This window comes from Anabrus simplex, chromosome 7 (genome assembly GCF_040414725.1).
Source record: "Anabrus simplex isolate iqAnaSimp1 chromosome 7, ASM4041472v1, whole genome shotgun sequence".
Lineage (NCBI taxonomy): Eukaryota > Metazoa > Arthropoda > Insecta > Orthoptera > Tettigoniidae > Anabrus > Anabrus simplex.
The window spans coordinates 74,033,210-74,055,092 of NC_090271.1; the positions used below are offsets into that span (position 1 = coordinate 74,033,210).

A 21,883-nucleotide genomic window follows, 5' to 3' on the forward strand; every position below is an offset into this window, starting at 1 on the left:
ACTGAATGCTTCTTGTCACCTTAAACATTGCTTAAAATGGAATTCCCACACATTTTATAAGTAACTCTTATTCTGAAAGCACTGGATAGCATAGTTTTATTGGGAGAGTGTTGAAGAATTTCAAAATGCTGCCTCAGTCTATATGAATTCTGGTCATTTATATAATACAACGAACATGTACTGACCATACTTGGGGACTTGGAGAAATTTTCATCTAATCACGTCTTGTGTCCTGGAGTATACAAGGAAGTGGAGGGAAGTGATTTTCAAAAAAAATTGGTGGTTGAACCCTTTTTCGAGTAACTGCTTTGATTACTAATTTTAATTTTCTTGACTTGATTGGATATGATAGTTTTTGTGTCAGCTGTAAATTCCTCCTCCCTTCCTCCCTCCTGCCTGCCCACATGTCGGATCACTTGGAAAGAAGGTGCAAGAATGCAGACTGTGTTTGATCATGTGGAGAGGAGGAGCAAAGAGTATATCAGGAAAAGAGTGGAAAAGGAAAAGATGAAAACCTAAACTACAGTGGAAGGACAAAGTTCTGAAAATCTGAGGGAGAAGGGATGCAGATGAGAGAATACTCTGAACAGGAGAGCCTGAAGGGAGAAGACCAAGAGTGGAAATGTCCACCCTGTATAGTCATGGGAATAATAATGTAGATGATGATGATGATGATGATGATGATGCATGTATAACTAACTTCTTTCCTTTCCCTCTTTATCTTTTTTTTTGTCCTCTTTCTTTCCTTCTTTATTTATATTATTTGTTTGAATGAATTGGAAATTGTGTTTAATGCAATGGTAATCCCTATTTTCAGCGAGACATTACTTTGAAGCATGGCGTCCGTACTACTGGAGATATAGTTCTTAAGAATCAACTGCTTGACCATCTTGTAAATATTGTTGACATTATCCTGGATGGCCGTAAATGTCAAGTTGAAAGCACTCGGAGATCTGGTGAGATTGACGAGAGGCTCCTAGAATCCTATGAAAAGGAACGATACGAACTCATTCATCCATTTGGTAAGTCTTGGTCAATTACTTGTTTTGGATACCAAGGATATTTACCAAATCTAATAAGAGATTACTTATGTTTCTAGTGGAAGATAAAGAGTATGAGAGAGCTACTATTCTTGCCGAGAAGTACTGTGATTTTGTGATCTTGATTGAGATTTGTGATTATACGGACAACAATGAAAGGCTTAATCAGTACATTAACAAGTTTGATGAACAGGTAACTGAATAGATTTTAATTTGTAAATATGATTAAGAATTCATTGATTTAGATTGATTTCAGTAAAATTTGAAGATTAAGATGCAGATTAAATGTGTTATTGTCAACTTCCTCCTTCAAAATAAAATTTGTCGTCTTGTGAATTACTGTATTTATCCTCATAATGGAAACACCTTTTTTTTTTTTTTTTCCCAATTGTTCTAACAAAAATCTAGGGTAACTTCTTTTATGTGAGGAAAAATCTGTAATAAAAAAGTTAATACACATTGCTGCTGGTGCTTCTGGTGGTGGTGGTGGTGGTGGTGGTGGTGGTGAAAATAATCTTGTGGCCCCATCGACTGCTTGCAGGAATTTTAGTTTGATGTCACCTTGGCTGCCAGCTTGTCAATATTTACAGATGGCAGAGTAATGAAGACCTTTCTTGGGTGACTTACAGCCCCGTTGTAATTAATTATGTTGGGTGAACCTCAAATGCGACACCAGAGATCTTTTACCTGCCGACATTGTAAGACATTGGAGTGCCAGATGGACTTTTTTTTTTTTTTGCTCTTCAGGAATCTGACTACCTCCGCCAGTTATGAATCCTGCAGTGTTGGGATCTGGACTCCAACACTCCATGACGCTTTACCACTGATGCATAGAAGAAGATGGACATATTAAAACACGCACCATCTGAGATATGGAATAATCAATGTCAACACTAGAGATCGGCAAAGCAGTAGCGAATATGAATGGTGTATCGATGATCTCACTACAAATGATTCTACGATTGATTGATAACTAACATCATTGTTTATCTTATGTAACAAAGCAGTGATAGTGCACAGTGTACCTTATGTGAAAGTGGAAATAAAGTTCATCAATAATTACTAAACATTACCAAGGTTTTATCAGTACTCCTACTGTAAAACTTGCTGTGCATCGTCAATATTTCTACACTGTTCATAAACGCAATCTACTATTGGAGGTGTTCGAACAACAAGCTGTTGAGAGGATCTTGTGCACATTGAAAAGGACTAATCGTGATTAGAATTTTCAGGCATGGTTGTTTAAAAACTTGAATTTGAACATGACTACTGCATCCTTCATTTCTCCTTATCGCCAATAAACATTACTTGGACCCTAAAAATACTGCAGTTTGTATAATTGTTTTCAAAATAATGTTGTTTTTCCTTGAAAACAAATATCGGTACACATGCAATGGAAATAATTGCTATCTATTGGGGAAAGTGTATTGTGTTGTCAGCACAACTGAATCTGCAGCCGTTAATTTTCGTGTACTTTATTGATAACATTTGAAGCACAGTTTTTTAGTAGGTACCAGGTCCTTACATTTCCAGTGCAGTACTGCGGTTGCGATGTTAAGCATGCATAATGGCTTCCTTTATCTGTTGACATGTCACATGCTGCATTGGAGGTATTCACATAGTGCAGCCATCTTGTAATAAACCAAACCCCATGGCACTACAGCCCTTGAAGGGCCTTGGCCTACCAAGTGACCGTTGCTCAGCCCAAAGGCCTGCATATTACAAGGTACCGTGTGGTCAGCACGACGAATCCTCTCGGCCATTATTCTTGTCTTTCGAGACCAGGGCTGCTATCTCACCATCAGATAGCTCCTCAGTTCTAATCACGTGGGCTGAGTGGACCTCGAACCAGCCCTCAGGTCCAGGTAAAAATCCCTGACCTGGCTGGGAATCGAACACGGGGCTCCAGGTAAGAGGCAGGCATGCTACCCATACACCATGGGGTAATGAGTGTTTAAATTATTCAAGACACAAGATCAACGTGCAGATTGTGAGATTCGTGAATAGTTTCTTGAATGCACATAATATTAACCCTTCAAGCCGGTATTAAAAGTTGGCCAAATTTTACCCTACAGCGGTAATAAATTTTAGGAAAATATCACAATTTTACATGCTGTCACAAACATTGCTGTAACTTCTAAAAAACTTCTCTGATTTTGTTCAAAGTAGGTGGGTACCCAGTTCATATCATGCAGATGTATCTACATACAGAAAAGGTGGCATGCAAAATTTAAAAAATGCTTAATTACCTTCTTGTTGGAATAAAATTTGAATCAACAGGTGTCGACCACCTGGGTGAACATTCACTTACGTTACTATCATTATATACATCACATGTAATTTCCTGCTGTGCATAATCATCATCACTAACACTTTCATTATCACTCAGATTATTCTCATCAGTACTTTCACCTAATGTGTGTTTGAGAGCTGCATTAGGTAAATAAAGACTGCGAGGACGCCACCATGTTTACAATGCTCGATGTTGATGAAACAAATTCTTTTTTACGTCAAGTGAATGCTGCATTGCAGTAGAAGATACTTCCTTGCATAGAATGATGTCTTACACTGTGAGCTATGCTAAAAGTTCACATTGACAACGAACAGATGGCATACAGATGTACACCTAAAACATCGTTAGCCTAGTCCATACAGGTATACCTCAGACCGCTCATGGCTTATGTTTTGTAGGTCCATCCACGTACACGTCGAACTGGCTTGAGCGGTTAAACCAGCCGACAGACATTGTCAAATGTAGGAGGTTTTTGGTGAAAGTGCAGTGACAGTTGGAATGACAAGACGCACAACAATTGATGCCCCATTATGATAAATGCCTTAGTAATGGATGCGTCTATGTGGAGAAGTAGATGGGACGAAGCAGCAATCCTTGGAGTGGAGGCATTCAACATCACCAGTGAAGAAGAAATTTGAGCAGAGCAGCACAGATGATTTGGCGTGTGCTCTTGAAGCAAAAGTTCACGAGGACGAATGGTACACAATTTTGTCACTTTCTCCCATTTTCCCCACAATGTTCTTAAGGTTCTTTCTGTACCATTGTGAAAAATCAGGATTTTGGAAATTGAGTGTGTGATGGGAGCCAAAACATCTCACTGAAGAACGCAAGACCAAATGAATGGGCAGTGCATTGGTCATTCTCACACGATGTACTGAGAAAGATGATGATGTCTTAATTTATGAGCTTCATATCTGTATTGATGATTCACACAAATGGAAAGAGGAGAAGAATTCTACCTAATCAATACATGTTTATTATTGTTATTAAAAATACAGGACGGTTTCGACCCTAGCGGGTCATCCTCAGCTGAACATACATATACATATAACACATCGTGCAATTGCAAACATTACCGTATCTTAAGGGGAATATCATATGACGGTAACATGTCAGGTTGTACTCATGAGCAGGGCATTCATCAAATTGGAAGTTGAGTATATGTTATGATACGTGAATGCCCATCTATGAGAAGTGAATATTCGTAAACTTAAAACTAACTTATAAGTATTCATAAAATAAAAACAAGATATGCATAAAACACTTTCATGCTTGTGTTGCACTGTTTCTTAGTTCTTCAGTTTGACTGCTGAAATTAAGTATTGTTGTCCACAACTGTACATTATATTAAAAACTCAATAGCTTAAATTATGATATGAGTTACACTTTAAAATACCAATATCTTGTTTAAAAGATTTTTTGTCACCATATGTACACGAAGGGTAAGAAACACTTCACATCTCTAAAAGGCAAAATATTGCAGTAGTGTGGATTCAGTTGAGACTTGGACGGAAGTGTAAAAATTGCAATTTGCTGTATATAAAATCCAATTGTTTACATTAAAAGACGAGTCATGATGTCCTGTGCCGTATTAAGTAAAGTTGTGTGGCATTAAACCAGAGTGATGGCTCCTTCCTTTAAGGAAGTCTCAACTGAATCCACACTACTGCAATATTTTGCCTTTTAGAGATGTGAAGTGTTTCTTACCTTTCGTGTACATATGGTGACAAAAAATCTTTTAAACAAGATATTGGTATTTTAAAGTGTAACTCATATTTTATTTACATATTTTACGCCCACATTGGAGCACTGAAATCAATACATTTGAGTTAATTTCTTCTTCTTCTTCTCCCAGAACTTTTTCATCCTCTCCGACCTGGAAGCCCTTTGTGTGTCCGATATAGTATATTGTTTCCGTTCAACTGCTTTTAGTTTGAGACTTATGCTTTTGTTCTTCAAAATCCACTTCTCTTTTCTGTCTTTGATTTGTTGCCGAGTTATACCCAATTCTTCCAAATCGTCCTGAACTTCTTTGAACCAATTATTATTGATTTTATTCTTCAAAAAGTAATCGAATAGTTGTTTCAATATCCTGGTGTCTGCTAATCTTGATATGTGACAGAAAAAGGAAATTCTTCTTTTACGCATTGTAGATATTATTGATTCACATTCACTATAGACAATGTTGTTAGGCAACAATCTCCACTGTCCATCAACTTGGTGTTTTTTATTAATAATTGTTCTAAGAATTCTTCTCTCAGTTTTCTGTAATTTGTCTGTTGTAGATTTTACATTTAATTTGAATAAAGTTTCACTAGCATAGGTTGCCTCTGGTTTAACTATGGAATTATAGTGTTTCAGCTTAGCGTTTATCGAAAGAGATTTTTTTTTATAGGTTGGCCAGGTAAGTCTTTGTGCTTGTTTAAATTTAGTTGTTCTGTGTTCTATTGCTTCTTTTTCATTTGTGTTCCATGTTATTATTTCCCCAAGATATTTGAATTTCTGAACAATTTTAATCTCTTTATTACTGTTCAGCTGAATAACTGGTAAATCAACTTTAAAAGTTGGCATCATTTCTGTTTTTTCAAATGAAATTTGTAATCCCATTTTTTTAGCTATAATTTCTAGTTGTTCAATTTGAAATTTAGCCTCTTCTATTGTATTTGCAAGTAATGCTAAATCGTCCGCAAAAGCAAGGCAGTTGAGTTTAATATTTCTACCGATCTTGATAGTTGGTTGGCATTTCTTGTTCCATTCACGCATAACCTTCTCCAATGCACAATTAAATAACAATGGTGAAAGTCCGTCTCCTTGTCGAAGTCCAGTTCTTATAGTGAATGATTCTGATAATTCACCTCTAAATTTAACTTTTGCCTTCGTATTTTTAAAAGTCATATTAATGAGGTTAACAAGTTTTTGATGTAAGCCATATTCTTTAAGGCTTTTTAATAATGAGTCACGATGAATACTGTCGTATGCTTTTTTAAAATCTACAAACGTGATGACGAGACCCTTACTTCGAACTCTTTGGTGCTTCATTATCCATTTTAAACTAATGATTTGATCTGGACAGCTTCTACCTGGTCGAAATCCTCCCTGATATTCTCCAAGTTCTTGGTCGAGTTGTTCTTGGATTCTTGTGTATATAATCTTGGATAAAATCTTGTATGTAATATCAAGTAAGGATATCCCCCGATAATTATTTGGATCGGAGCGATCACCTTTCTTGTGCAGCGGGTGGATTATCGCTGTATTCCATTCCTCAGGAAGCTTCTCCGTGTTCCAAATATCAATGATGTATTTATGTAGGTTTTGAATAGTCTGATCATTAGCATTCTTCCATATTTCTGCTACTATTTGATTCTCTCCTGCTGCTTTGTAGTTTTTAAGTGCATTAATTGCCGTTTTCACTTCATTGTAAACTGGTGGTATAATCTTTTGTAATGGAGTTTTATTTTTTGGGTTAGGATCAAATTCTAAATGTTCCACAGGATCCTCACAATTAAGTAACTCTTTAAAGTATTCTGCAAGAATGTTAGCATTATCCTGATTATTGTGTGCCATTTTACCATTTTTATTTCTTAACATAAGTGTGGGAGGGGTAAATTTAGATTGATATTGCTTGAATGTTTTGTAATAGTCTCTTGTTTTATGCTGATTGAATGTTTCTTCTACAGTGCTAAGCATTTCCTTTTGATAATTCCTTTTAATTGTCCTAATTTCTTTAGCTGTTTGTCTTCTGGCATTAATTAGTTCTTCTCGAGATTTTTCCGTTTTCCTCTGTTGATCATTTATCCATGCCTTGTGTCTTGCTTGAATTGCTTTGTCACATTCCTCGTTCCACCACGCATGTTTCTTTCTCCTTTTGATTGGGGCAATTTCTTCAGCTATGGTTTTAAGTTTGTTGATCATTGTCTCTAATTTGTCATTTAAAGGTGTTTTGGATCTCTCTAAATATATTTTATTATTTATTAAGTAACTGGGATCATAATTTCTCCTTGCTTTGAGATGATTATGTTTGTGTTTCCTTTTTGGTGTTAACTTGATTTTTATTTTTGAGATATAATGATCCGAGTCAATGTCTACCCCATGGAGGACTCTGACATTATAAATTTCTTTATGATAATCTTTATCCATGGCAACATGATCAATCTGAAACTCTCCCAATTTTACGTTAGGGCATTTCCATGTCATAAGTTTATGTGGTCGCCTCATGAATCTGGTGGTTTCCAAAACGAGTCTATGATCTGCACAAAGTTCAATTAATCTTTGGCCATTTTTGTTCGTTAATTTATGAGCTGGCCATTTTCCTACAACTGTGCGATACTTCTTTTCTCTGCCTATTTTAGCATTGAAATCTCCAAGTAAGATTTTTATATGCTCATCAGGGATCTTCGCTAATATGTAATCAAGTTCCTCCCAAAAGTTTTCAACTCCTTCTCTATCTTTATTGTTTTTGTCATTTGTTGGTGCATGGACATTTATTAAAGTATAAGTTTTATTCCCTACTTTAATTGTTAGAAGTGCCATCCTCGAAGATTTTGAAGAAAATTCTTCAATTGAGTCTATTATGCTACTATGAACAAGAAAACCTACACCAAATTGAGGGACATTCTTCATTACTCTTTCTCCTGGAGGTCCTTTGTAGAGACGATAACCTCCTGATTCAATTGGGTCCTGGTCTGTGTTCCTAAGTTCTTGTAAAGCCATTATTAAAATCCTATGCTGGTCCATCACATCAGTTAAATGTTTCAACTTGCCCACCTTACTTAGTGAATTAATGTTTAATGTTGCAAAGTATGAAAATTTTCCTGATTTGTTGAACTTAAGTCTCTTCTTACATTGTTGGGTTAGTCCACTGTCTGTCAGCTGTCTGTCGATTGTCTGTTGGGCTTCCAGGCGCTCCGATTCGCCTAGGTCTTCTACTTGACACCCCACCGATTCCGAGTGGTGTCTTTGTGCAGATCCTTGTTGTTGTTTGTCCACACCGGTGGATTTATTCATTAGAAGACTCATCATCATTGATTGTCTGATCTTTCGATCGAAACATTTCTGACCAAGGTCAGGCTTTACAATTCCAGATGTGATCTGGAAAGGTGATTAATGAAGTATGAATTGGTGATGAATGAAGTGCTACAAGTTTTTAATATAATGCACAGTTGTGGACAACAAGACTTAATTACAGCAGTCAAACTGAAGAACTAAGAAACAGTGCAACACAAGCATAAAAGTGTTCTACGCATATGTTGTTTTTATTTTATGAATACTTATAAGTTAGTTTTAAGTTTAAGAATATTCACTTCTCATAGTTGGGCATTCACGTATAATAACATATACTCAACTTCCAATTTAAGGAATTCGCTACTCATGAGTACAACCTGACATGTTACCGTCACATGATATTCCTCTTAAGATATGGTAATGTTTACAATTGCACGATGTGTTATATGTATGTTCAGCTGAGGATGACCCACTAAGGGTCGAAACCGGTCCTGTATTTTTAATAACAATAATAAACAAGTATTGATTAGGAGGAATTCTTCTCCTCTTTGCATTTGAGATGATGATGTGTTAAACCACATTGTTACAGAAGATGGGACAAAGCAGCAATCCTTGGAGTGGAGGCATTCAACATCACCAATGAAGAAGAAATTTGAGCAGGCAGTTTAGACGCGCAAGATCATGTGAATGGTTTTCTGGAACAGGCAAGGCGTTTTGCTCGTTGAGTTCTTGACTTGTAATGCAACAATCAACAATGATGGCTACTGTGTGAAGCAACAAAACCTATGTCATTTGTTTCAGAACAAAAGGCGTGGTATGGTTTCCCGTAGAATCATCTTGCTTCATGAGAATGCCAGACCATTGCACACAGCCAATCAAACCCAGGACCACCGGGCGAGTTGGCCGTGCGCGTAGAGGCGCGCGGCTGTGAGCTTGCATCCGGGAGATAGTAGGTTCGAATCCCACTATCGGCAGCCCTGAAAATGGTTTTCCGTGGTTTCCCATTTTCACACCAGGCAAATGCTGGGGCTGTACCTTAATTAAGGCCACGGCCGCTTCCTTCCAACTCCTAGGCCTTTCCTATCCCATCGTCGCCATAAGACCTATCTGTGTCGGTGCGACGTAAAGCCCCTAGCACCACCGAACCCAGGACCTCATCACATCATTTGGTTAGGAACAATTGCAGCATATACACCCACATCCAGTCCTGTTATGGCACCAAGTGATTTCTAAGGTTTCTTGGTAGTGAGCATGATGATGATGATGATGATGATGATGATGATGATGATGATGACGACGACGGCGATCTCAAAGGAGTAGTACAGACATGGCTTTCATCACAAGCGTTGTTATTCTGTGACGAAGACACACAAAAATTGATGCCCCATTATGATAAATGCCTTAGTAATGGATGCGTCTATGTGGAGAAGTAGTTTTAAGGTGTGTAGTGTCCAAAGAATACAGTAGAAGTCTGTTATAGCGAGAATTTATTCACTATATAGCGGATTGTTACTGTATCAGATTTTTGTGAAATTCTGGTATGAAGCTCACATACATCAAAATCGCTATGCAACGGAAATCAGTTTGTTCAACACTGTGTTCTCGCACATTTTCGTATTACAATTTACTCGTTAGTTATATTTTAAATTCTGAGACGTGATAGCTAATATTCATTTTCATTCTGAAAATTTGGAATAGTATCACTCCACAGTGGCTTCTGTGGCAATCGTTTCTTTCTTTTTATTCAAACAGCATCACCTAATCTAACTTAACCCCATATGAATCATGAAAACATTCAAGTGCCAGTAAAGTAATGCATACCTGCCAACTTTTACGGTTTATCCATAACATTTACGGAAATTGCAGCATTTTACGGTTTTTACTGGATGGTGTGCCAAACCCCCCGGCCCTCATAACTATCCCTAGAATAAATCGGTGATTCATACAACATCGACGTTAACACATTCATAGGGAATAATTCAAGGCGTGGATTTTCGATTAGGAAAGGCGCAAACACGGCCCCGAGCTGGAAACGCCCCTCGTAGTTGGTGAACAAGGGATAAGACTATAACTACAAGCAATAAAGAAAACAAAAGACTTAAAACTAGGGTTTATTAATAAAATTAAAAAAAACCACATTAAGACAAGGAACCCGTAAGTGAAATCAATAGGGCAAAAATAACGGTAATAAATATGGACGTACCTTGCATAAAATAACATCTCAATGTCGTGGCGTGAGCTCAAAACAAACACTCATATGAATACATTACCACTCATTATAAAATGCTCAGCGCCTCACAATTTCTTTTTTGGTTACGTCATTGCAGTGTAGACTGTATTCACATCACAATCAGGTCGCTCGTTTCACGATAAACTCATTCGTTCACGACACGGCTTTTCATACACCATTATGTAACCAACAATGTATAGCTCTCTCAACAATCCGCCCATCGTGGAGAACAAAGCAGATAAGAAGAACGGAGATATCGGCATGAGGCTAAGACCAGCCTCCATGGACCGAAAACAAAGAATGATAGATCAAAGAATACTACAGGTACGCTCCATGCATAAAAACACAGCCAACATGGCGGCTACCGGACCGAGCGCCAGCCACGGACTAAACAAACAAACAGGCCTGCACCGAGAATAAAATAAGGTACAGATACAAACAGGACACCAAAACAGGTCGACAGACACACTTCCCCCTCCCTCCCCCACACACCAACACACACACATCCAGCATTCACACTCACACATGAGGGCATCGGGAAACAAAAATGTGAACGGCCATTCGGACAACATAGTCAAATACATACCACAAACTATGACCCCACGGTCATCAGCAACAGGTCTCACATACTCAAAGCATTTGCGTGCATCGCGCAATTACACTTTACGGCCAGGATGAACCATCACCCTATTCAAATCCATGAACATGACGCGCCTCACGCGACCCGGATGCAGCTCCATGGTCGAGACGAGAGGCACATTTCAGGGACCTTGAAGCATGAAAGCACGCAGTGCACTAAAATGTAGTCACACAGAGGCCCCCCTTACCATCATCACAAGATCACAACCACACCCACATGAAACACATCATACAATGGAGCGAAAAAGGTGCATGTCAATCAACCGTGACAGCTGGAAATGAATCATCACCAAAAACAACCATTGGAAAAAGCACCAACACACCTGTAATTATCAGTAGTTATAATTAATAATAATAAGCATTAAAGACCCAATCTTGAAGACGTTAAATGAATATTTATCACACAAAATCGCTACTTCAAAAATCGTATCTTCCATTGTTGTTATCTGCCACATATACACAGAGAAGATGAGCTCCAAAGAGAAAAAATCGCCGCTCTCGCAAAACGAACGACCTCTCAGTTTAAACACAGCAGGTGCTGCGCTCTGCTGTACAATACTTGACATACATAGGTAAATATGGGAAGATGAGGCTGATAGAAGCCATTTGCATAGTGTCAAATAAATGAACATGCAACAAGCGTGGTTCAATTGATGGTGTCATTTTACTACTTCGCGGACAAAAATTTGAAACGTTGAAACGTTAACATTCGATAATCGTTCCACTTCCGTACAATCGATTGTTTGCGTGCGTCGAAGGCAAGTCCACGATAGTCGATAACTAATGTTGGTATTTTTAACCATGCAATGTTTGTGTCGTTATTAGCATTGAATTTAGAGCCGGGATAACAGTACTTCCATGTGAATCTTACATGCCGACAGGCTCTGCTCCGAAAATTCTTTGTTCCGCTCCGTTCGCTTGTTGTGATTTAACCTATATTCTTTGACCACATGAGTGTTGTTCTTTGTTCACGAAGGTGGCGTTCCTTGTATGTTTGGCCTTTTAAGGTTATGACATATTTTAATGAAGTGTTCGAGTTTTTGTGTTATAACTTCGTGCTTTGCAGTTTCCCATATTCCTTGAGCTAATTACATTCATTCCCGTGATTAGGTATACCGCTTTTAGCGAAGCCCATTAAATTATAAAGAAGAAGAATTACATTTGTTCCACGCGTGTGTATGTTTTTTACCATGTGCATATAATTTGCCCACAAGGTTGGCGTCGAGTTCATGTAATGGTTGAAGACTTTGTGTGCTTTGACATGTTTTAATGAAGTGTTTGACTGCCTTGAGTGTTTGTTATAATTTTATGTGACGTTCAGTGATCCAGGTTCCTTTCGATATTTCAGTAGATATAAAGACATTTGTTCTTGGACATTTTCATATGCTATATTCCTATTGTAGATTATCATGAATAAATTCATCATGAAACAGTACTTCCAGACATTTAAAGAATCATATTCTGTTGATTTTCCGTGCATACTAAAATCAAGAAAGGGAGAAAAATTTGCCTTTTTCACAGTATATGGGTGTGATATTAATATTGCACGTGGTGGAATAAACGATTTAAGTAGTCACGTGAAGTGCAGTAAACTTATAAGTTACGTGAAATCGAAGGAAGATAACAAGAAAATCAACACCTTTTTCTGCCAAGTCCTGAATTGTTGACAGGGATGTAATTAGGACAGAGTGTTTGTTTACTTCCTTTTTGGTGGAACACAATGTGCACTTAAGTGCGGCTGATCATGCTGGTGCTTTATTTAAGAAGTTATTTCCCACATCAGAAGTTGCAAAGAAATACAGCTGTGGTCGCACGAAAACGACATGCATTGTAAATAAAATGGCAGAAATTAAGTTGTTAAGTGCCTTCAGAATGGACCATTTTCTTTGGCAACAGATGGAAGCAGTGATATGAATGCCAAGTTGTATCCTGTTGTTGTTACGTTTTACGATATTCCGTGGGAAAAAATAGTGAGCACTGTGCTATCCATACCAGCGTTAGAGGAAGACTCAACAGGGCAAAACATAGGTAACCTGATGTTATCACAGCTGAATTTCTAGAGTAATGCTCTCTATTCTCACCATACCCCATAGCAATGCAGAATGTGAATGTGTTTGCAGCCTTGTGAAGAAAAATAGAACAGAGTTCAGATCATCCATGTCCAATGGATCTCTGGAGTCTATTTCTATTTTGAAGACCGAGTTCTGGTCCCTGTCACGACAAAACATTTTCTCAAGACTTTTTGCAGGAAGATAAAAAAATGCTGTTACTATGACTTTAAAGTCGAACTAGCGTGTGATTTGCAGTGTGTATATTATATTATTCCTTGCCTGTGTTACGTTAAACAAGTTTTATTGTGTAAAGCTTTTTTCAATTATCGCATATCTGCTTAATTTATAAAGGAAGTCCTGTTATGTATGCTCCAAACTAATATTCACTACGCTTCTGCTGTTTAACATGGATTTCTTCTTGATTGTTTTGTTTTCATCTACAGTTCATTGGGCCATGATGTAAGTAGATATGATTTCATTGAAGTATCCTGTTTAAAGCCTGAATGATTGTATTTTATAGCCCAGAAGTATTATTATTTTCGTCAAGCCGGGGTATTACAAGTAATAAATTTCATTGTAGACCATATTGGACATCATATTATAAACATTACAACAAGAAATAATAATTGATACCACCTTTCCAATACTTATCTTTCCTTATATTTAGGATATAAACATTACAACTGGTGTTGTAAGTTGGGACATGTTTCGCTTAACTGTCGTAAGCATTATCAGCCGAAATAAATTTTAGCCTTAAGTTAGGTCAGGGCCCCGAACCTAGTGTCCTTAAAATATATGGTACTCTAAGAATTGACATTTACACTATAGAAAATCAAATAGGCGTAAAACTAGTGTGAAAACATATAACAATGTTTGACATGGCTAAGAGAAAAACACACAATTGTGTTGGTAGTGGTAGTGAAGTAATTAAAATCATATAGGATATCATTGCTTTTAGTCAATCACAAGAATGTTCATACATAAAAATGATTATTTTTATGTTCATGGGAATGAAGAAGGTAATTAGAATGGTTAACTAATTAAATCTCATTCTTGCTTAGACATGTGAGTCGGGTACGAGAAATCACATATTGTAGTTGACTTGGAGTAGTAACACTTCAAACAGGATTGATAATGCCTGAAGCTGGTTATAGGTAGAGGCCAATATCCAGTTCCTCTAAAATAATGGTTAAAGCCGAAAACAGGTGTCCTCATTTTTACTGGGAGTTCAAGATCATAGAAGGAGAAAATAAGACGCCGTATTTTGAGGTGTATCACATTGACTTTGATTGTTGACGAAAGATCTCGCTAATGCACATAGCGAGAAAACTAACTGAAGATGATTAATCACATTCAGTATAATCGCTCCAGTGCATAAATATCAGTAATGGATATATCATGCACGCTTAATTGCTCGTAATAATGGATGCATCAGTGATTGAGTTCTCGCAATTACCGAAGAATAGTACACAGTTTAATATATGGATTTTCAGGGGACGGAAAAAAAATCTGTTGTTAAAACAGAGTTCTCGTAATATTTCGTACTTGCTGTAGTGGACTTCTGCTGTAATTGTTTTCAAAATAATGGTGTGTTTCTTTGAAAAATAAATGTTGCTACACCCATATAACATGTACCTTACACTATGATTCATCCATTTTAAGATTTTAAATGTTGTGAAGACAATTTTTGTTGAAAATGAAATGTCTTTTAAGCAGGGATTTTTTCCAAAAATTTTAAGTTGAAATTTGGGTGCATCCATTATCTGGTGGTGTCCATTTCTTGAATACATATGTTATATTTATTGATTTCTGTCTGCTAGGCCAATCATATATATATATTCAATTGTATTGCAGCTGAACTTCTGTATGAGAATGCTTGTTGGGCCCAAGTAGATCATAGTGCTGTATCAGTGTTGCTGTTATGTTGAGGGAATAGGAAATTGCATGCAGAATACTGTATGACCTAGAGGTTAATTCATTGTAACCTGCAAAGAGGTCAAAAATAAAATCTCAGTATAGCATTTGTCTAGTTTAACAACGCAGTGAAGTATGTACTGCATTACACAACAGTACTGAAATAAATGGAGCTGCTCTAATCTATTTTGGATAGAAAGGAGACTTTGTTTGTGTTTGTTTAATAAACACTGGCTTTACAGGTTCCAAAACAATTAACTATTCCTTTATAACATATTGGAGGTGACTTGCAGCACACTGAATTCGTTTTATATGTTCCAGCAATTCTTTTTTCTTCGTTTTTAATTACATCATCTTAATCTTTAAAAGCTGATGATTTCATTTCCTAATATATTGACTTTGAACAGAAGCTATACTGTGGTACATCCATAGTATAGTGGTTACTGCTATTAGCTCCTGTCCTTGGAGACCCGGGTTTGATTCCTGGTACTGTACGCTCGGAGATTTAAGAATGGTGGGAGTGCTGTCTTATGGTTAAAATGATACCTGCAGCTCACCTCTTGGGGGTTTGACTGAAAAGATCTGCATCACCTTGGGACAAGGACATGAGTTTACTTACTATCCACACACTTGAAAATAGGTACTTATAGTTATGAATTTCATTGGGTACTGAATTGAAGTGGGATTACAGTAAATTAAAATTCTTTCAAGGTCCACCTATTCAATACAATGACATTTTCTTGTGATTCAATCACATGTCAAATGGTACTAGTTTTGGCATCTATGTGCCATCATCAGCCTTAGGTACAAATTAAACAATTATCTCGTGTATCATTACAGTAATGTATTTTATAATGTGTTAAAATGTGTCTTAGATTTTTTAGGCAGATGTATAATGTATTTTATAATGTGTTAAAATGTGTTTTAGATGTTTTAGGCATATGTACAAAGGACAGTGATTCCCTTTTTCCACATATGTATCCATTTTAAATGTTTTAGTGTTGTTTTTCAGTACTGACCTTATGTTAATATTATTTATTTATTTATCGTGTCAGAAGTACAAAGTAAGAGAGACAAAAATTAAACAAGGAAATTTTAAACATTGGTTGACCAAAAATTGGCCACGACAAGCGCATTTGGAGTTGCCCTCCTTAGATCTTTAATGGTACAAGTGGCTGGAGAAGATGGACACAGTAGAAGATGCTCGTTAGTCTGCTTAGTACCACACTTGCAGTAAACTGTATCCACAGGAAGGCCCCATTTCTGTAGGTTGGTCTTGCATCTCGTGGTGCTGGAGCGTAATCGATTGAGAGCCTTCCATGTTGTCCACTGTTCAGAATGTCCAGGAGGAAGTTCTTCCTTTGGAACCATCCATTCTCTCAAATGTTGACATTTTTCCCGCCACATTGAGATTCTTGCTTGTTGTGGTGTTCCTTTAAGAGCTTCAGTGGTTGTCAAGAAGCTCTTTCTTGATTTCAACCTAGGATGTGCTGGTTGACAGGCATACAAAGGATGGGCTTCCATAGTCATAGCCTTGCTTTTCTCATGCCTAGCAGCAATCTCACGTCGGATTTCGGGTGGTGCTATACCAGCGAGACAGTGGAGTTTATCTATGGGAGTAGGTCTTAAACAACCTGTGATAATACGGCAGGTGTCATTTAGTGCTACATCTATGTTTTTGGCATGGCTGGACTTATGCCACACGGAGCATGCATACTCAGCAGTGGAGTAGCACAATGCTAACGCGCTTGCTCTCACAGTGCAAGGGTGAGCTCCCCAGGTGGTGCCTCGAAGTTTCCGCACTATGTTGTTTCTGGCAGACACTTTTTGTTTCACGTTTAGGCAATGTTTCTTATACGTAAGCGTACGGTCCAGAATCACTCCCAGATATTTTGGAGTCGAACAGTGTTGAAGAGGGATTCCTTCCCAGGTGGTTTGTAAGGTTTTAGCTGCTTTTTTGTTATTGAGATGAAATACACAGCTATGAGTTTTGGCAGGATTTGGCTTCAAGTCATTTTCATTGTAGTAGTTCGTAAATTCTTTCAGAGCTTTGGATAAAGTCTGTTCTACCTTTTCAAAATAGTTGGCCTGAGCAGTGACTGCACAATCATCAGCATAGATAAAACTCTGGGTACCTTCAGGTAGAGGCTGATCGTTAGTATAGATGTTGAATAACAGTGGTGCGAGCACACTGCCTTGCGGTAACCCATTCTTCTGTGTTCTCCATCTGCTTCTTTTCCCCTGAAATTCCACAAAGAATCTTCGGTTTTGGAGAATATTTTTAATGTTGCACATTAGATGGAAATCTTTGGTGATGTCATACAATTTTGTTAGAAGAAGCCAATGGTTGACTGTGTCATAAGCTGCAGAAAGATCAATGAAGACAGCGCCTGTAATGAGCCGATTCTCAAAGCCATCCTCAATATGCTGTGTCAAGTTTAATACCTGTGATGTGCAACTTTTTCCTTCTCGGAATCCAGCTTGCTGTGGTATAAGAGACGACTCCACCTTTCCTATCAGTCGCTCAAGAATGAGCCTCTCCAGGACCTTGTACAGGTGACAGAGCAAGGAAATAGGCCTATAGCTTTTGGGATCCAGCCGATCTTTGCCTGGTTTAGGGATAGCAATGACTCTAGCCTTCCGCCAGATTTTGGGAATCTTGCATTCTTGGACACAGATATTCATTAATTCCAGTAGCCATCGCCTCGTAACAGGACCAAAATTTTTGATCTGCTCTACTCGAATGTCGTCTAGTCCAGCTGCTTTTCCCAATTTGCACTTCCTCAGTGCTGATTCCAGTTCAGCTTCAGTAAATGGTGGAGATAGTATGTTGCTCTCATGGTTTGGCTTCCATGTTATTGGTTTCTTATCTAGCTTTCTAGATCGGGTTGATTTTCCATTTACTAGCAACTGATGGGCAATTTGATCTGCCTTTATATTAGCATATGTGCTGGCTTGGGTATTGTCATTATTGAGACGACGTAAAAGTCTCCAGGCCTTCTGACTGCTCTTGCTCATGTCACAATCTGTCATTAATTTTATCCACTCATCCCTTTTAGCCAGTGATACTGAGGAAAGAACACTTTGTGCAAGGATTGATGTTTCTTCGCTAAAAGGATCAAGTTCATATTTCTTGTAATATTCTTCTAGCAAAGTGGCCGTTTCAGGTTTAATGCCTTTGATAAAACTGGTTCTGCAACCTCTTGGAATTGATGTCCTTGAAGAAAATTGGACGATGTCAACAAACTTGTCGTACTCTTCAGGAACAGGAGCGATGCTCAGAATCTTCTCATCCAGTATGCTGGAAAATCTTGCCCAGTCAGCCTTCTTAAAGTTGTATCTTCGCCTAAAACGGACTTCTTGAGGTCTTATTGGTGGCAAAATTTGGCACATGATGGGCCTATGTTGTGTGTTTGGAATTGGTGGACATACTGCTTTGGTGCATGTATGCATAATGCTTTCACTAACAAAAAGGAGGTCTGGATTATAGCCTCGTCCCCATCTTCCACTGTTAAAAGAAGGAGAGAGTTTGCTATCATGGATGAGGGCGAGTTGAAAATTTTCAGCCCACGACAGAACTGTCTCACCATTCTTGTCCTCATGTGCGTAACCCCATACATGACTGTGACTGTTGAAATCACCTATAACAATGGAGGCTTTACTTTTATCAAAATTGTGGGGTGGAATGAAGGAAAATTCTGCTGCAGGTGGTTTATAAACTGAGGTGATTACACAGTTACTTAGTTCAACGGTGATAATTTCAATATTGTTTTCATCTGACTGGCAAGCACTTCTGACTTCCAAGTTCGGTTTCACAAAAACGGCACTTCCATACAGAGCGTGTGGTCTTTCAGCGATCAGTTTCATGCCAGGAACAAATGGGCGTTTCTGCTTCATATCTCTGTGTGTTTCCTGAACACATAGAACATCACACTGCTTGTCGCGACAAAGTTCATACAAAAGTTGTTCTTTACAAGATGTTATGCCTTCAATGTTAACAGAAATGACTGTTAAGGTTGGTTCTGAAAAGAACCGTTTGTTGGATCTCATATTAAATAACTCTGTTACTGTTAATATAAAATAATAGAAACGAGGTAGTGTAGTGAGGTGAGTTAAGGTAGTGCAATAATCAATGCTGTAAGAAGCCTCAGCTGCATTGTTGTGGTACTTCAGTGATATCAAATCATACTTATTACCCTGGTCTTGAAAGACCATTTTGAACACTGTAACGTTTATGTTGCTATTTTTTATAAAAGTAGTTGTTGGAGATACATTTTTATGGGTTTGCTTGGGAGCAGAATTCTTAATATTCAGAATTAAATTTTATTTCTTTTCCTCATTTAGGGATTTTCACAGATTCTGTACAAATGGTATGTTTCTCAACGGAAACACGGTAAATTATTGGGGTTACTTCAGCGCCAAGAAAATGTTGATGGGCATCTAGAGTCTCTAGCTGAATTCTTGGAACATTACCCTTCTCTTTCTTGGTTATCGAGTGTTCATACTGGAAATTATAAAAAAGCTGGTGAGACTTTGGAGAAGCTGGCAGAGCAAGAATATGAATATATGCAAAGAAAGAAGGTAAGGAAGTACCATTTTTGAATGGATAGTGAATTATATAATTTCTTGTCATTTTTAAAAATTAATCCTCTTACATTTTAATACTCTCTTAGGAATAACGAATAAGAGCATGGCATTGATTTTGAATTACACCTAATTTCAAATATAATGCCATTAGCAGCCCTTTCACCTAGTTTTTGCCATATATTTTATAGGAATTCAAGAATTGACATTTTTATTGACTTTTTGTGTGCAGATCTACAAACCTTTAGAATAAATTGCTAATCATTGTCTGCTTACTGACATTATTAATTTCTGAGGATAATGTAGGGATGAAATTATTGTTTGGGGAATTTGATGGGAAACTGGGACTATTTTATCTGATGATGGTATTATGTTGAGTGCATGTACTCTCTCTCTCTCTCTCTCTCTCTCTCTCTCTCTCTCTCTCTCTCTCATAATACCATATAAATTCTTAAGTGATCATCAACCTCAACAAGTATTCAGTTCAAGGACTGGTCTGTTGCCATGGAATGGCTCCATGCCACCCGATTGACAGCTGTTTCCTTCGTTGCTGCACAGCTTTTTACTCAAGTGTCTTCGAAGACCTGATTTGTGAATGAATTTCTAGTCCTTCCTGGAGATCTTTTCCTAGCTAAGACTGGATATGGAAATCATCAGGAGGTTCCAACTTTGAAGTGTCTTCAGTTGCAAAGTTTAGGTTCAAATTCTGACTTTTAGACTGTACTGTGGAACAGAGATACTGTATGTTGATTTTCAGGGCATGTTACATACATACATACATACATACATACATACATACATACATACATACATGTGCCTGAGACCTGGTATGTAGTGGATTGATGAAAATTTAATAATAGATGCTAGAATGAAATTTTGTAAAAGTACATTGCAGAATGGAACATTAAGACTTTCAGAAAGATATAAGAAGAAATAACTTAACAGGTTAAAGTGGGCAAAAATAAGCTGAGTTATAAGGGGCTATCAAAAAGTTTCTGTTCAACGGCCATACAGTCCTGAATCGGGATGCCAGTCGGGTAAAATCACTGTGAGCATTGAGGCACTCATCCCACCGACGCACCAGGTTGAAGATCGCTGTGTAGTAAAACAACGTGTCCTGCTGCGTGAAGAATTTGTAACTGCCTGCTGCACATCCTCGTCCGACAGGCAGTGTCAACCCTTCAAGCCTTTTTTGAGGGGACCGAAGGCGTGATAATCGCTGATGTCGAGATCCATTGCTAGCACACGAATGGTTATGCGCCAGTTCTCCCTAATCGCCTTATCCACCGCCCGCTTGTTGTCCATAATGGATGAGGCTGGCCTCCCAGATCGACCAGAGTCTTGTGTCGAAACGTGACCTGCACGGAACGTGGTGCACCGTTCCACAGCAGTGTTTTTCGATAGACATGCTGCCCCATACACAGTCTTAATTCTCTGATGAATGTCCACCGGTGTTTGTCCTTCAGCAGCCAAGAACAGAATAACAGCACGTTGGTCCTGTTTGGACGCATTTGGTAATAACGTTGCCGTAGTTCATGTGGCCACATTTAATGCACACACTTTGGCACGACACGACTGCCACACTAATCCCTTTACCTTCATGTCCATGCTTGTACTGTATACTCGCATCGGAGTTGCGCTAAGTTGTATGTCTGCTGGAGAAATGCCTTATAGTTGGAGCAGAAGTAATCATATTACAGGATCAAAAGGGAAAATGATAGAGTGAGATTGTTGGCAAGAAAGTTTCCCAAAATAAATGATGGAATTACAATTTAAAGGTAAAGGAGGGTAAGAAAGACCCATGTTACAATGGATGGATTTGGCTAAGAATATCATAAGACAAACTGGAATGTAGTGATTGATAAGGATTGTTGGAGAAGTGGAGTTAAACAATATTTGTTGTGACCTGGATTTTGGATTAGAAGTGGTGATGCTGTTGAATAGAAAGTAGGCTTCTATGGTGAGATGTCAAAGAAAACTCAGAATAGAATGGTAACATATCTAAGACTCCTCTTCTTTAGTTGATGAAGATGATATTAATGCATGTGATCTTGCTCAGTTATGTTTCTGTTTCTTTTATTTTTTGAAAAGCTTTCTGTACAATTTCTCCCCCCCCCCCCTCCCCCCACAT

At 38.0% G+C, this 21,883-nt stretch overlaps 1 protein-coding gene across 1 annotated transcript in view; it reads left to right on the forward strand.

Annotated features, from left to right (window-relative positions):
- Nup133 (nuclear pore complex protein Nup133) overlaps window positions 1-21,883 on the forward strand; it is a 314,729-nt gene that overhangs the window by 232,828 nt on the left and 60,018 nt on the right. The window contains exons 16-18 of the mRNA XM_067151176.2: window positions 818-1,022; window positions 1,100-1,233; window positions 19,513-19,749. Of these exons, the coding sequence (XP_067007277.2) occupies window positions 818-1,022; window positions 1,100-1,233; window positions 19,513-19,749 (576 nt within the window). The remainder of the gene's footprint in view (window positions 1-817; window positions 1,023-1,099; window positions 1,234-19,512; window positions 19,750-21,883) is intronic.